The 16,464-nt window shown below is 34.6% G+C and overlaps 1 protein-coding gene across 3 annotated transcripts; it reads left to right on the forward strand.

Moving 5' to 3' along the window:
• Nucleotides 1-3,676: 3,676 nt before the first annotated feature.
• On the forward strand, nucleotides 3,677-8,882 carry LOC128192786 (uncharacterized). Of its 3 annotated transcripts, none has more exons than XM_052865752.1 (2): nucleotides 3,677-3,835; nucleotides 7,685-8,882. In XM_052865752.1, the coding sequence occupies exon 2, from the start codon at nucleotides 7,692-7,694 to the stop codon at nucleotides 8,613-8,615; it is 924 nt and encodes a 307-aa protein (XP_052721712.1). In that variant the 5' UTR covers nucleotides 3,677-3,835; nucleotides 7,685-7,691; the 3' UTR covers nucleotides 8,616-8,882. The 3 variants fall into 3 exon arrangements, with proteins under 3 accessions (XP_052721712.1, XP_052721713.1, XP_052721714.1); XM_052865753.1 differs by having other exon boundaries at nucleotides 3,702-3,839; XM_052865754.1 differs by lacking the exon at nucleotides 3,677-3,835 and adding an exon at nucleotides 5,979-5,993.
• Nucleotides 8,883-16,464: the final 7,582 nt, after the last annotated feature.

Consider the following 16,464-nt stretch of genomic DNA (forward strand, 5'->3'; position numbering starts at 1 on the left):
CTCCAATCTGGAACAAATTGATTTTGTAAAACTCCTTTAACTATTGACTTAAGCCAGTTATAGATACATATTGTTTGATTTTCCCATATATTGGACAACCCGCACGAGTTGAGTATATCATGTATACATTTTATCCATGGATGTATAAAAGATCCATTTTTGTAACATCTATAAAAATAACAAGTTGCTGTCCTTTAAAAAATGACTACAATAAGTGGACCATTTGCATGTCTTTTCAACGAAAACGTGATTATTAGAGATTCCATCCATTCTAGCCCCCTGCTTTTAACCACTCAATTTGTACGTTGTATTACGTATTATGTATAGCCCTGACATTAAAGGGTTCATACTTCTAAGATAATTATGATATATCTATTAATGAAGTTTACATGTATAGTATGAGGCATTCGGCGAATTCTACTACTGTAAACCAACTTTTATTCGCTTGCGAAAAATTTCCGCGAGGTTCGCGAGGGCCTCGTTGTCGCGAATACTTCTCCCAGCGAACCATTCGTTGTCGTATGGTTGTTATAGTAACACTGGTATGGAGAGGGCTTGGTCGCGAACATTAGTCGTAGCAAACCAATTTATCAGAAGTAAATCGCGAAATAAAGTCGTCGCGGTTAATAGTAGGTTTACAGTATTTGCACACACACATTACGATTTTCACTACTTTGTTAACTATGGAGTGACAGCTTTGTGTAAGTTAATTTCATATTTTGATGCATTTTTTTTTAGATTTAAACTTTTATACAGTGACATAATTATTCAATCATACTTAAATGCTTAAAAAAATTAATCGGGGGAAGTACTCTAGCCTCGCCCACTATAAAAGTAAAGTTAAGTTACATGTGTATTCGGAAAACAACAAAACATTGCAAATATGATATTTGATGCTGCATTGCATGTTGTAGTTTCGGCATAACATTATCTTATTTCATAATACTGACAGTTCATATCACGAGCCGATCATTTCTTTGAAAGGAATAATTTGTTTCTGTATTGTTTACCGACAACTTTACAATTACAGCGCCTTTGAACTTATGTGTGCATATGGCATGTAATCCCGATCCCGATTCAGATATACGTGTAATTACAGCGCCTTTGAACTTATGTGTGCATATGGCATGTAATCCCGATCCCGATTCAGATAAACGTGTAATTGCCTGGTTCCCTGAGCTACCCATTACGCACAGGAACCAGGCTAGCTCATGCGCAGGCTGAATTTTCCCCATGGCATCCGGTTTAACCTCGCTTATATATTTTCTGCGTGGACCTCAGGGTCCACGCAACAATAGATTACACTAGTGAGTTTACAATCGTGGGCTGTCAAAACTTTTGCCCAGTACATTATCATTTTAATTTTAACAAAGAGTGACAATGGATACCTTCCAGTTTCTCCATACACCATACAATTTGGAGTACTAGATTTAATATTAAGAATAAATTTCAAAAAATTTAAATGTGCCTTTTCAATAATATCTAAATTTTCGTAACCCCACACTTCGTACGAGTAAAGTAAAATTGGGTTGATGACCTTGTCAAATAGGTCTAACTGACAATTAATTGGTATGCTAAAATAACGTATTTTTCGTAAACCACCATATAATGCCTTTGACGCTTGCTCTACTAAATGCTTTTTAGCATTATTAAATTTTCCACTTCTTGATAAAACAATACCCAAATAGCAAAATGATTTAACGTTTTCAATAGTTACTCCTTTACACAAAAATTTACGCTTTGACATTGCACCTTTTGAAAAAATGAGGATCTTTGTTTTGGCTATATTGACATGAAGTTTCCATATATCACAATAATTTGCAAACACATCTAATGAATTTTGTAAATCAGACGCAGATTCAGATATCAAGACAGTGTCATCGGCATAAAAAAGTAGACAGAGTTTAAGATTTAAGGTTTCTTAACTATAATACTGTCAGTATATCGCAATATTTCTAAACATGCGGTTTTGTGGGGGATTTTCTGTCTGTTTGGAACTACACATGTACCTCGTCGATATTAAAATTACAAAGTACTGTCATCCGCGTGTCCATTGATAATTTCCATTTCCATTAGGGATGTCAAATTTACTTCGAGAGACAAATCGAATAATCGGGGTCTTTAGTCGTGCTATAGTTGAGTACTCGTTGTTTCATTTAATACTGTGTCCTTTTCAAATAATATATATATAATGCTACTGTAACATACATCCTAATGGAAATAATTTAATCTTAATATCCACCCTGTTTTTTCCTTTACCATAATTGAGCAACATACCATCTAATGTAACTTAACCATCAATTAAAGATTATTTCATATTTAGGTAAAATATCAAAAGTTATTTTTCCTAAATATGCCCATTTTTCGACGATCATGCATTAATTAAAACTTCTTTTTATTTTACACCCCAGTATTCTAACGTCAGAGTTGATGACCACTTATAGCTTTGAGTATTGCGAATTATGTGTGTACACATTTACTACAGCTATATACATTGTAAATAAGCGCAGTTCACCAAGTTGTTGCCCACCGAATGTCCGATAACAACCGAATAGCCGATAACGCGTTGAGAAGTGTAAGTTATAGACTGAAACCGACGACAGGCATTGTTAATTGTCGCATGCTTTTTTAACCAACATACACTTAGGTGGCAGGGGACAGTTTTTTTTATACAATTCATTGTAGTCAAGGGATGCATGTCTTCGGAACTCTGTTACTAGAATTTTCTCAGTTCCCATTGAGCACAAATACCTTTAATTCACTCTTTATAAGGCCAATCGCCAATTTCTGAAGAAAATTACTAATCAAAACCTGTAAAGTTCTCTACATACTGGTTTTTATGAGATTTTGACCCTTTCATATTTTGCTAATTTTTCATGATTTTTCGGCTTTTTAGACCTCCCCCAGCTAATTCCCTGCAGAGGGTTGACCTTCCGTACCGCGTGCATGTTGCACTATCACATGTCACAAACTTACCGGTGTATAGTTTTCAATGTCCCATCCACCTACTTTTCGTGTTATTTTACCTCCCGTCTGTAACTTGCAATTTCACTGTGTAAAGTCAGCACAACAGTCATAGCCGCAGGTTTCGCATTTTACTTCTGATTCTCATGTACCTAACATAAGGGGTCTACATATTGCATATCAATTTCAACAAGAGACACCCCTCTAACTAATGATAATCATTAAAAATCATTTCATGAATTTTAGCAACACTCATAAGCCTTCAAGTACAGCAACTCTCAATTTTACAAAAATATTGACCGGGTACTTTATTCGAAACTGTCCCTTGCTACCTTAACAGCTTATATAAATGTAACGGTCAAAGGTGCATGAGTTATCTCTCTTTTTAAATCAGTTCTATTGGAAATGTTGCACATATTCAAAGTGCAAAATTTTTGCAATAAAACGATCAAATGTAGTCTTGACGATGAAATTCTCAACAACACATGCATGACATCAGAGTTCTCCTCACAGATTTTAGTTCGATGCTAATCTAATTCTGTCTCCTCAAAGTTCGTTACGGGACTGATCGTATTAAATAATTTGTTCAGATTTAGCCTTAGATTTAAAGCGATTAAACAACGAAAAGCAAAATTTATTTGTCAGGTCGATTCCTTGAGGTAAAATTGTCATCTTAAGTTTACGCCAGAAATATATATTTATAGATTATCATTACCTATCAGTGGTCACGTGAATTTTCGTCCAATGAATGCAGACATAACTCGTTCGCCAACGCCCGTTATAATGGTGAAGCAGTAGAATTTTCAGTTTGTGGAACATTTATTTATATTTCAGTTTGGAATCTAAACTATAGGATATAACTCTAAAAAACGTAAGTATGTAATATAATATTTTTTTCCACTAGATTTCGCCTTTTGCTATGCTCACGGAAGGATTTGGGATTTTTTTAGTCATTTAAGAACTATAATTGAATTATAAATCAATCATAAAATTTATTAACAATCATTTATTTTGAAATTTAAAGTTGATTTACTGTTCGTTATTGCATTGTCGATGATTTATATACATGTAGTTGGTTTGGCACATTGGCGGCAATATTTTCCAAGATTCCGCCATTTTGTCACGGTATAGAAAAACACTTATAAAGATCAAATTCTGCAGAAAAATAATAATAAATTCACAATCATCAGACACCAAGTTTTAAACTATAACAAGTTATTTCCTATTTGATGCAAAACATTATACATAAAGCCGCCTTAAAGCGATTTTTTAAAATCTTGCACACTTAATGTTAATTGCACCTTGTAAACCTAATACGGTAAATGCGCTGATCTCAAATTTCACCCATTTAATTTCTCACAAGTGATTTTTTCAGTTTGCTCTTTAAACACAATGGTAACTATATTACAAAAGAAAATACCCATATAGACGGGAAATTTTACGTGGCTTAGAATGATAAGTATGTACACATCGATCCGCGTGATCTTTGACACTGCACACAAACATTGTCACTAAACGTCGGGGTTTTCAAAAACTGGTATTGTATATACTTTCCTAAACGATAAAGAGGAATTTTAAAACTTACGAGAGTTTCCAATAGCTCAAATAAAATCAGATCTACAGGTGTTTAACCGAGGGGGTATAAAAATAGATCCTTTCAGAGGGGAGTTTGGCCGATGTAGATGTGCTATTAAGATCAGATTACATAATATATGTTATTATGTATAATTACATATACCGCTATATTTATAATCTGAACGTTAAAATGTTAACTTCCTGCAAAAACCACCTCAGCATATTTTTTTCATGCAGCGGAAACATGATGTTTCCTTCCTTCCGAAATGTGAGAGGAATAACGTTAAAAATCTACGTCTGAGTTTAAAGTTTAGAAATGTAAATATTCGAGTGCATATTTTTTAGACATTTAGTCTTTGAAACAACGTTATAGGTCCCGAAGTTAGATGGTTATCCAGATTTTATAGATAATGTTAGCTTGGGGATTTCAATAGGATTTTATTCACCAGTATACTTGTAACACATTATATTACTCCACATGTTGGTCCATCGGTCAGCTGCCATAACAAACAAGTAAGCGATTACGACTTAAAGATAGCATACCAAGTACGAGTCCCCCGGGGATCTAGATGATCTAGATAATGAATGGCCCTCGAATACCTAAGTTAAATACCTACATTACTTATCTCCTGTAAACATCTTAGAGAATGCATTCATTATTGAACGTTAGTTTAAATACACGCCCATCGATGTATACAGAGAAGGCACTCATAAACAGGGGGGGGGGGGGGTAAATGTGAGAAATCTCATAGTTTAATGAGTAACCTAGCAATTTCTCATCTCCCCGCTCGCTTCTAAGGTAAGCGGGCATCATACATCCCCTCCAGTATAATTCAGCAAAACTTGGTATGGCGTTAGATTCATTAAATGCCCGCGGAATTGCGATATATCCCTTATCAAAAGATACAAACAGTCTCTCTTTTCATCAATTTGGTTAATGAGTTTTCGTTTTAACTGACACCGTTGGATGATGAGTAGTAAATCGATTGAGGAGAAGGCACATCCGGGGGTTTATGTTAGGATTAAGGGGGATCAAACTGACTGAATATGTTTACTCGAAGAGCGTAAACTATTGAACACACACTCAATGCCTCCATCCGCCCGACATACTCATCTGATCACTGAGGCTGTGTAGAATTCAGACGGAATTACAATCCAATCAAAATTTATATCATACGGCAGCTCAATCATCAACCATTCTTGTTCTCATATCAACCTAATCAAACATATGCACTCAATTGTCACGATTTCTGATAATAATGTGTTGAGAAATTTTTGACTTGGAAATGAAACTTTTTCATTGGTCATAATTGGTCAACATTTGCATTGATTTAGGAAGGCTGGTTGGTCAGCAATTTGTCTTTGTTTGTATCAACATTATAATATATTTAACTTGTTCTGAATTTACATGCATGACAATTATTGTTATATTCTAGGAGAAGAACTCATAAGTTGTAAGAACTTTTTTCTTATCCTTTTAAGTAATCAATAAAATAAGTTCAAAACAAAACAACAAACTACCCATCAGATCTACCTTAAACTTTTACGTGCTTTTTAGCCATAACTTTTTATTTAGTAAATAAACCTCCCTAATAATTTAGTTTTAGGATTTCCATATTTTCCTCTATCTTTATACAAATCTCTCCTTAAGGAGATTGGTACAGTCAAAAACAGCTCTCTCCTTAACCTCCTCCCCCGCAATCACATACTTTAACGCATACATGTGTATATCTTTGCCCCAACAATCACTCCTTTACCCCAATATCACGCACTTTAACTCATACATGTGTATATACACCTTTGCCCCAACAATCACTCATTTTGACGCATAGTATACCTTTGCCCCAACAATCACTCATTTTGACGCATACCTTTACCCCAATATCACGCACTTTAACGCATACCTTTAAAGTATACCTTTGCCCCAACAATCACTCATTTTGACGCATAGTATACCGTTGCCCCAACAATCACTCATTTTGACGCATACCTTTACCCCAATTCTCGCACATTAACGCACGTTTCGTTATTTAATACATGTAACTGTCACGGCTCTAAAAACACTTAAATTATTGATGCATTTATCCAAATATGTTGATGAAATTATATGTAAAGACAACTGTAGTAAACTTGTGTCATTTGATTAATTGCGAAATATTTTGCAAAGATGTATATTCTATAATTCTTGCAATGTTCAAGTCGCCCGATTTGTTCGCTTACTTCGTGCGACAAAAGTTTTGATGGCGGCGAATAAGTTTTTCTGATTCTTCCCACGATGGCGATGGTATAGAGAAGATACTCCTACATCTGCCCTAGAACCACTGTCTCCCCAAATGACATCTGGTTAACTCACTGTTGGAGTTCCTTCAATTTTGTTTAAACTATCCCCCCCCCCCAAAAAAAAACAACGAATTTACATAGAACGGAAAATTAGGGGATTTTTTTTAAACTTTGAATCGGCTTGTTCACTTTGTAATACATATGAATAAAATTGTAAAAAAGTGTAACTTTTCATAAACTATAATAAAACATTCTATGTTGGTGTTAACTGATGACGAGTAAAATAACCTCCCCCCTCCCCGACTCCCCAATATTTTTTAACACACAAGCTTCTCTGTGGCCGAGTTTACACCACCTCCGCAATTTGTTCGGTGCAGCAACAGAACAACGGATTTTGCCCACATTGATCAGCTGTACTTAAATAAGTCTATAAATATGCTTTTGGTGAATTTTATAGAAATCGTTCGATCGTTGTCTGGAATTATTGGATTGTATCTTCAGTTTTTCAATGGGTAGATATAAAGGAAGGCCAAGTAACCAATGGTCGATATACCTTCCATTTCGTTCTGAATATTTTTTGTCGCATTTCTAATGAAAAAAATCAAGTTTACCAAAGTTTAAATAAATGCAGTCAGATTGAATTTTGCATTGCACTTGCTCAATAACTGATCGGAAACTTTCGGACACAAACCGACTACTTCGAGCATATCAAAGAAAACTTATTCTTTAAAAAAAGGAACGCAACGAAATAAAAACACAGCATTTTATTTTTCCCGGGGATATGAAGGATATCCGAGGGGAAATGTTGTTTGTATATTGTTAAATGTTATTTCATTATTTTTTATATCCAATAATTTTTTCATAGATTGACAATGGGTTCTGAGGACAAATTCAGAATAAATCTACAGGAGCTGTTCGAAGACTATGCTTGGCAAAGGTTTTCTGCCAGAAGAAATATTGTTAGTCGGATATTCAGCAGACGTTCCAAATACTACATAGATATAAGGTGGGGCTTCATCGAGTTCAAGCACGAAACAACTAGATTTGAGGAGAGACCGGACGCGGTAGACAACACCCCTGCGCAAGTGTCCGTTTCCGGTGAAAGTGGAGCCCGCGAAAAGCCAAAGATATCGAGAGACGTTGTTTTGTACAAGTCCGACTACGAAAACAAGACACCATTGAATCAAGAGTACACCTTTAGTTCGACTAGGCAGACAACAAACTCCACCACAGTAGAGTTCCAGGAGAGCTACACAAAGGGAGGGGAATGTAACATAGAAATCAGTGTCCCTGGGGATCTGGTGACCGTTGGGGCGGGGCTTAGCGGCGAGTTGTCCGTTACCAAAACCGAGAGTGAGACCTTTGAAACCACCACCTCATGGACAGTAGACACAAAGGTCGGGGTCAAGAGAGGTCACCGGGCCGAAGCACAGGTCCACGTGTCGGAGCGGAACTCGGTAGCAGACTTCGAGGTCAAAACGACCATGAAAATCACGGACGGCAAAGAGCTTCCGATCGCCATCCGCCGGTTGTCCGATGATAAAGTTGTCCACGTGGTTGTGGTACCGGATCTGCTGGACGTATTCTATGATCTAGTCCAGAAAAATCAAAATGTGACCAAGTCTGAATACATCGACAAATCAAGGAAAACTCCGCGCAAACGCCACAACGTCATCTTGTACACGCGCGGCACGTGCAAAAGTATTTCATGGAAAAACCAGCATGTTGAGGTTCATTCCGAGAGGATTGCATCATATTCTTGCAGTGATGACGATTCATTGGAAGGAGAGGATTAACGGAGAATTGGCTTCTTTAGAGAGGTGCTTGTGCTCGGATTACGGAATTATGATCCAATTCTGCTGTTTGTATGACTGTGATATGAAACGTTGGACGCGCACTTAAGTGTACTCGCATTTACATGAATACTTCTATGTGTATATATCAAATACAAGTTGTGGATGAATTAGATTTTTTGATTATCATACCCATTATATAATAGTTGTGCTGCTAAATTGTAATACATATAGTAATAAATTTGAATAAATGATAGGTTCATAACTTCATATACGCTTTGTTATGTGACATGATCCAAGTAATTCTTGTTATCTGGGCAATGGACGTCTTTAATCTCATGAACAAGCAAAATATGAGGTTTCAAAAATTGTCACTTTTTGCAATATATTCCTTTATGTTGACAGATGATATTTCTATAACAACCTGATTCCATTTTAGTAAAACAATTGATTTTAATCGATCAGGGCTTACCTTACCAGCATTTACCATGGTAACGCCTCAGAACAGTGGTTTCCACTTTATATTAATTCATTCATTCTGCTTCAAATTTAAAACATGCATGTTCACAAAAAAAAAACAAACAAACAAAAAAGCAAGCAAAAACAAATAACCAGAAAAAAAGAATTACAAACAAACAAAACTGCTGAAATAGAGCGCATTTATCCGTTTACATAATAATGATTTTCATCCTTAAACAAACTGAAGGTTTTCTTCTATTCCTCTTCAATTTACAAATGAAAGTGAAAAAGGATGGCCAAATGTCCAGTGACAAAATTGCATTTTGAAGATGAAAGATCAAACAACATTCCCAACAAAAAATGTTTTACTCATTCGGATCACGGTGTCTTCCCACAAATGTTTATTTAAAAATAAAATTTGGCACCAAATTTTATTTTTAAATAAACATTTGTGGGAAGACAACGGTAATGATACCAACAAGCCTAAGTGGGCGAACGCATATACGTACGTGTACGTGCGTGTTTGGTGTGTAAAAACGTCGTGTAAATTAACCACGTTCTGGCGGCTGGACACACCATGATGTTATTTGCTGGGTGTGTTCAATGTCTTCAATGTATTTTGAGATATGATAGACACAATAAATAGACCGTTAGCGCTGCAAAGAAAATATTTTTGACCTAATAATTTGGTTTTCATGCATAATTAAATTACATAATACACGTCAAAGGCGTATAATGATTAAGAGCAAGTATCGGACATTTTTTTTGGGGGGGGGGGGTATTTTTTAAATACTTTAAAGATCTATCAAATAAAATATATTGATGTACTGAACCACCTTAGCAATACATATCCGGTTTCCAAAACAGACAGAAAAAATGTTTACCTATACACGTGCTTGTTCAGACAGGCGTTCTCAAACAAATTATGCAACCGTCTTTGCATGCATGCTCGTATTGAACGCACACGTTATATAAAGAGTATTTATTCACTTGCTTACCCAATTATGATAAACCACAAGTCAAAACTTGATTCAAATTCAGTATTTTAAATGCATGCTATTTAAAAATTCATCTTTCAATTTCTCTCTCATTGCTGTGTAAAATTTGTTGTTCATGGCTAACGAGCAAAAAGCACTATTTGATTTAACCAAATCTCTTGAGTAACGGGTCAACCTTTTGGAGCAAGAGCCCTTTCCTTTTATTCCAGTATATATGGATGAATATCATTGGGTTTTTTCCAATTTGTAATACTAGTATATTACTTCTTGTGTCTTACATGTACGTTCTTCTTTTTTTACATAATTCTTTGAGGCGATCACTAGAGCAACATACCAAAACCTTCACAGCAAACTTTGAGGCTTCCTGTGGTAGACAAAGCAGAGTCAGCATTGTGGCTCGACCCCTAGTCCCAGTGACCCTAACCCTAGCATTCCTGTGTGTAGCACAGGTCATGAGGACAGGGCCCTCCCCCATCCTGGGGTGGTAGACGAAGCTGTATTATTCAAAGAGGTGGTGTGATCTTATGAAAATATTGGGGGGTTTTTTTTGTTATTTTTAGGCTTTGACGTTTGATCAAAAAGTGAAAAGTGTATGTTTTTTGTTTTGTATATTTGGTGAGATCGATTTTTATGTGGTAAATGTTTAAAAAGCAGAATGGGAAAAGTTCACTGGAATAAAAGTATTTACTTGATTTAAAGGTTTCTCTTTTCAACGATAGAAACAAACAATCCCAGTATATTGTCGGTAGGACCCGGTCTCTCAGAAACCTCTTACGCACAATCGACTCAGCAGTTTCAATGTTTAGGATTCCTAGGTTACCTATCTTTATCATCTTTTTTTTTTAAAATCTTGCGTCTTGTTCTATCTTACTCTGGTGTGAGCTTGATTGAACCAGAAAAAGTCATTTTGTATAAACTATACAAATATTTATTTGATATAACTCTTATGCTGTCTAGCTAATTTCGTTAAAAATTTTTTAAACCTAGCGCACTTCAGCTTCAGTGCTAATAATCACAAAATTGTGATTTTTAAGCTTTTTTAATTTTCTTGATTAAATTTTATCTTGTCCTTTTACAATATGAAAATAATACATATTTTACCGAGACGAAATCATATTTTCAAGTCAAATTGCAGAAATAAACCGTTAACTAGCGTACAGAGCAATATGACAAACATGGCAATTGCTTCGCAGAACTCATATACCAAAATTCCTACTTGAGATGTTTGATAACAGAAACATGCAGATATAGGAAAAAACGGGATATATGTAATTCATTTTGCTTTTTTTTTTCATTTATATAGAACTTTTCTTTATATAAGTGACACCCTCGTCTTTCTTGTTTATGGCCAAGTCAATATCATTAGACATGAAGGTCATATTTGTTCTGATAGACTTTGGATGTGGTCCAGAATTGTAGATTTTCGGCCAGTACTTAAAATACTTCAGTACCTGGAAACCACCAATAACAAACATCTATTTTTTATTTTATAAGACTTAAAAAAAAAAGAAAATTACAATCGGCCTGGCATAGGTGTCAGTGTTTTTAGATAATAAAATGCTCTATGTGTTGGTCCATGGAGTAAAAGTAGAGAGCATTGCAGAAAAAAGAACCTTGCCTTAGCGGGTTACGTTAATTTTATTTACAATGGTCGCTACTTTCATTAACACCATATAAACCATCAAAGAAAGCCTTTATTGTCAATATTTACATCTCTCTGTGTCTCTTCTCAATTACCCATTGTCCATATAAACTTAGCAGAAGTACGTTAAATTATCGTTATCGTTGATCAGTGCGTTTTATAGAAGGAATAGCCAATTCTTCCATATATGGATCATACACTGCACCTATTTGTAAGTCTGACGTCAGTCCGTTATCCTGATCAATCACGAAATAATTCAAGCATATTTAACATCAAAAGAAAATCTGTTAAAAGTAACATTTTTAAAGCATATCAAAGGTATTTGAATTGACATTGTCACTTACAGTGTATCAATAAACTAAACACTACAAAATAACTGCAGTTCTAACAAGTTCAGACAATTGGTTTTGGATATATATAAAAGGTTGCAATATTTGATCTTCTCCATTTGTATTGTATTTATAAATGTTAATTTGTATTGCATTGTTTTTCATTTCTTTTGTTTAATTTCCATTTGTATTGCATAAATTTATATTTGGTTTTGTTTTGTATAAATTTCATTTGTATAAACATTTCCTTATCAATATTTCATGTATATACCGTAATTTTCATGCCATGTTTTATATATTGTTTATGTTTTTTCATTCGTATTGTATAATTTCAATTTGTATTTTTTTTTTATGTATTGTTTCTCATTTGTATTGTATAATTTGTCATTTGTGTTGCATAATTTCTCATTTGTGTTGCATAATTTCGCATTGGTGTTGTATAAGGATTTGTCTTTTCTATTGTATCATATAGCCATATTTTCGCCTATTTGTTATAAGTTACCTCTGATGTATGAAATCAATCGATAATTAAAGCAATTCTTATTGATCATTTAACGTCTTTTTGTTAAATAAAAGTTTTACTTTTGAAGATTTGGATGTAATGTTTTCCGGAAGAATGGGGAGGGGAGAGTTTGCACTTAACGAGCTAGTTGAATAGTTGTGTATTCGTTATTTTGATTCAAATACTAAATATTTAGGAAAATTGGATATTCTCTTTTCTCTCTTTTTTTTTTAAAATAAAACTTATAATAGATTACTTAAATATAACAAAAACCGGATCTAACCAGTTTGAACAATGACAGTTTTAACTCAATTGCCGCGCCTTTGAACAACAGACTTAAATTCTGGCAAAAGAAGCCATTTAAAAGAAAAAGGTATTTTCTTGTTAATTGTTTAGTTTTTTAAAATTGTAACAATGATAAATGATAAATCATGTTGATATTTTTAAATTTTTAAATTATGTGTTACATAATATGTATGTTATTTTCTGCAATTCAGGCTACCTTCAAACCCCGAATGACACCCTATAAAGTTTATGACTGTTAATCATTACACTGCCACTCAATCTAGGGACTTCAATACCTTTTTATAATTTTTAATACGAATGCCAGTGATAAAATAGGTATGTTTTAATAAATTCTACTCTCAGGTCTCGACCCAAAACAGCAAACACCAAACAAGCCTAGCTATCAGTCAGAGGGACTTACTTGTCCTATGGCTTTGTATTCGGAGATCAAGGGAATAATTGTGAGGTCCGATCGATTAGAACCAAGGAATCCCAAAGGTTGGGTAATTGACAGTATCATGGTCGTGGTTTGAATAATTCATGAGTGCGCTTTACTGCAAACAAAGAAATGTTATCTCGTCCAGCAGCACAAACGATGAACAATTGTAACAGTTAATTTGATTATATCGCCATTACCTGGAGCAGGATAATTTTTCTCGTCGATTTCCTCATGAATACTTTATAATATCAACAGAAATGAGGCGCTATAAACACACATTTCTTCAACGATTGATACACAGCTGTGAGCATGGTACCGAGCATTTGGTTGGAAACAAATCCTGAAAATAAACTGCATACAACGGGCACCTGTCGAATTCTTTGAAGGCGTTCACCAATCAACAGCAATGGTACATGATGTCTTGATTTGAGTGAGAAAAAAAAATTCAAAGAAGACATAAAACAACTTCAAGTTTGATCAATCAACATTTCATAATTCTAATTTTGATATCTATGAATGTTCATTTTAGCCTAAACTATAGTTAATGTTAAGTCGATAAACTTAGTTTATCGATTGTGAAAGTATGTTTAGCTTATTTTTATGAATTTGGCGTGCCGCATACAATATATCATATGATAAAGTGTTGATATTAAGAACAGATATACATGAACCATATGCAGGCACGTAGCGTTGGGGGGGGGGGGGGGGGGCGCACCAATAAAAAATTGAATTAACCTTGAGTTGGCCATACCCCCCACAGATTAGGATTTTGAAGATTTTTATAAGATGTCTTTTTTTTTTGCTTGTGAAGATTTTTTGGATGAGTCCCCCCCCCCCCCCCCCACCCACACACACACACTTTCAAAAGCGATGCTACGTGCCTGATACATACATGTCGGTCTAACCATTTTATTAAAATGTTCATTGAGATATACTGAAATATACAGTTTTGAGTGAATTTGTATAGGCCTAACCTTTCTAACTTTGATTTCGGCGGAAAAGCCCGATCCAATGCATTCGGAAAAATATCACTGTTTGACGTTACGCAATTTTTTTAACTGATAGGCCTATAGGATGAATACGATTTGTTTCAGATTACATGCATGTATCAGCACGAACACCTTTTAATAAACATATATTTTGTATAATTAATTGGAAAGTAATTTCAAGTAATACACATTGGCGGATCCAGAGGGGGGTTCCGGGGGTCGGACCCCCCCCCCCCCCTTCTCTGGGACATATGATTTTTTTAAAAAACGTTTAATGCCTATTCAAAGGCAATTTTTCCAATTTATAATAGAAATACTGTAATTATCTCAAAAAATGCTTTTAAAATTGCTTATTTAAAGAATTTCGTACTGCGTCCCATAATTTTGTTCTTATGTGGAAAAAACCCTATCGATTTTTTATCGAAATAAAGTACACTGTATTCCCCTTCAGCATCTGGTGTTTACTACACTGAGTAAACATGTGGAAAATTAAAGAAATAATACATAAAATTAAGCAGTATCACTAAAAATACAGATTTAAAATAACATCTACAATGTATTTTTACTCCTGACAAGCCATCGAGTAAAACGACGTTCAAGTACGAGTACACGCATTCGTTTTACTTTAAAAAGCCGCTTTCAAAGGTATTGTTTAGTTCATTAACTAAATTTATCATAATAAGTTTTACTTCGTTTCATACGAAAAATACAAAGAAAATTACATGACCCGCATATGCGGGTTATGCTATTTTTCTGGAATGCTAGCTACCTTCATACCCACATGAAACACAAAAGAAAGCCTTTTTTTGTTTTGTTTCCAAGAATCGGAAATTCTATTACAAAAATGCCATGTAAAGGGTTTATATGTAAACCATTATGAAAATGCCCAACTTTTCAAAACTTTTCTAACTATGATCGCATCTGTACTAGTGCCGGATGATGAAGCGCACCCATCAAGTTCCCTGGGACGACAATTTTAACTGCTTTTACCATTGCACATGTACCATCTATTTAGCAGATAAATTATTTCCATTCTTTTGTCATGTCCTATCATTAAGACCTTCATTTAAGAAGGCAATCGATAGAAATCAAAATCGATAAATAGTTCAGAATTTAAAAACATCAAAGACATAAAAAAATTACCAAAATAAACATTTTTATGATAGTTTCTCGTAAATAGGCTGTTATTTTTTTGTTTCTTAGTGTTTCTTTTCTATCAAGCATAGACGCACTTTCTCATTGCTGGAGACTTGGGTTTCTTGAGGCTAGATACTATGCAAATCTTCCATACCTAAACCAAAACGCTCAATAATGCAGTGCACTCTGCTGTTGAAATAGATGTGAAATAGATGGTGATGAGATAAATTTTTATTAAATACAGTTGTATACGCACGGAAAACGTTCAAAAAGTCCTTGTTTATTGACAAATGATAAATTTTGCATATATTGGTATTCATCAAATGGACCCCCCCCCCCCCTTTCCAAATTGCTGGATCCGCCTCTGATACATACTGTTAGGATTATATTTTAACGGATATAGAAAACTGTTGTCTATATAATATCGGAGGGGCAACCACGTTAATGCTATATGTAACAAGTTTAAGCTGCACGGTCGAGTCCAATCCCTACGAGTGCTTCGATCACTTGTGTACAGTGGCGGATTCAAAAGGGCGCACCCCCCCCCCCCTAAAAAAATGTCAAAATAAAATTTAGGAGGCTTACTTTAGTTTTCATTGCGTATCTTTTACATCGTCCCATTGAACATGATTTTTTAAACTGATTAATTTACAGCCATTCCTAAGAAGTAATAAAAAGAAATGTTTCTTATATTTCTGCAATTTTAAGGCAGATTGTTTTGATGGGATTACTGCATGTATCTACAAACCTTTGAAATTATAAATAATTTTTACACTTTTTAAGTATAATTACGAGAAGAAATATCACAAAAGTGAATATTTGAAGACTTCATTTTTACCCTACAAAATCTAGCGATTTTGTAGGGTAAAAATTGGCACCCCTTTATAACTTCAAATCCTGTGATCCGCACCCTGGTGTATGTTTAAGATTACATTACACCATTTTAATGCATTTATGAATAAACAGATACATTCTTCTCCATATTTACATCAACATCTACTTATAACATAAATAACAAATAACGTTATTGCATTCACGCGCGGCACATAGCAATAAATAATGATTGCGGTTA

The sequence above is a fragment of the Crassostrea angulata genome, chromosome 7, assembly GCF_025612915.1.
Source record: "Crassostrea angulata isolate pt1a10 chromosome 7, ASM2561291v2, whole genome shotgun sequence".
Classification (NCBI taxonomy): domain Eukaryota; kingdom Metazoa; phylum Mollusca; class Bivalvia; order Ostreida; family Ostreidae; genus Magallana; species Magallana angulata.

Excerpts from the sequence above, each read along its gene's own strand:
- LOC128192786 (XM_052865752.1), top strand. The coding sequence starts at position 7,692 with ATGGGTTCTGAGGACAAATTCAGAATAAATCTACAGGAGCTGTTCGAA.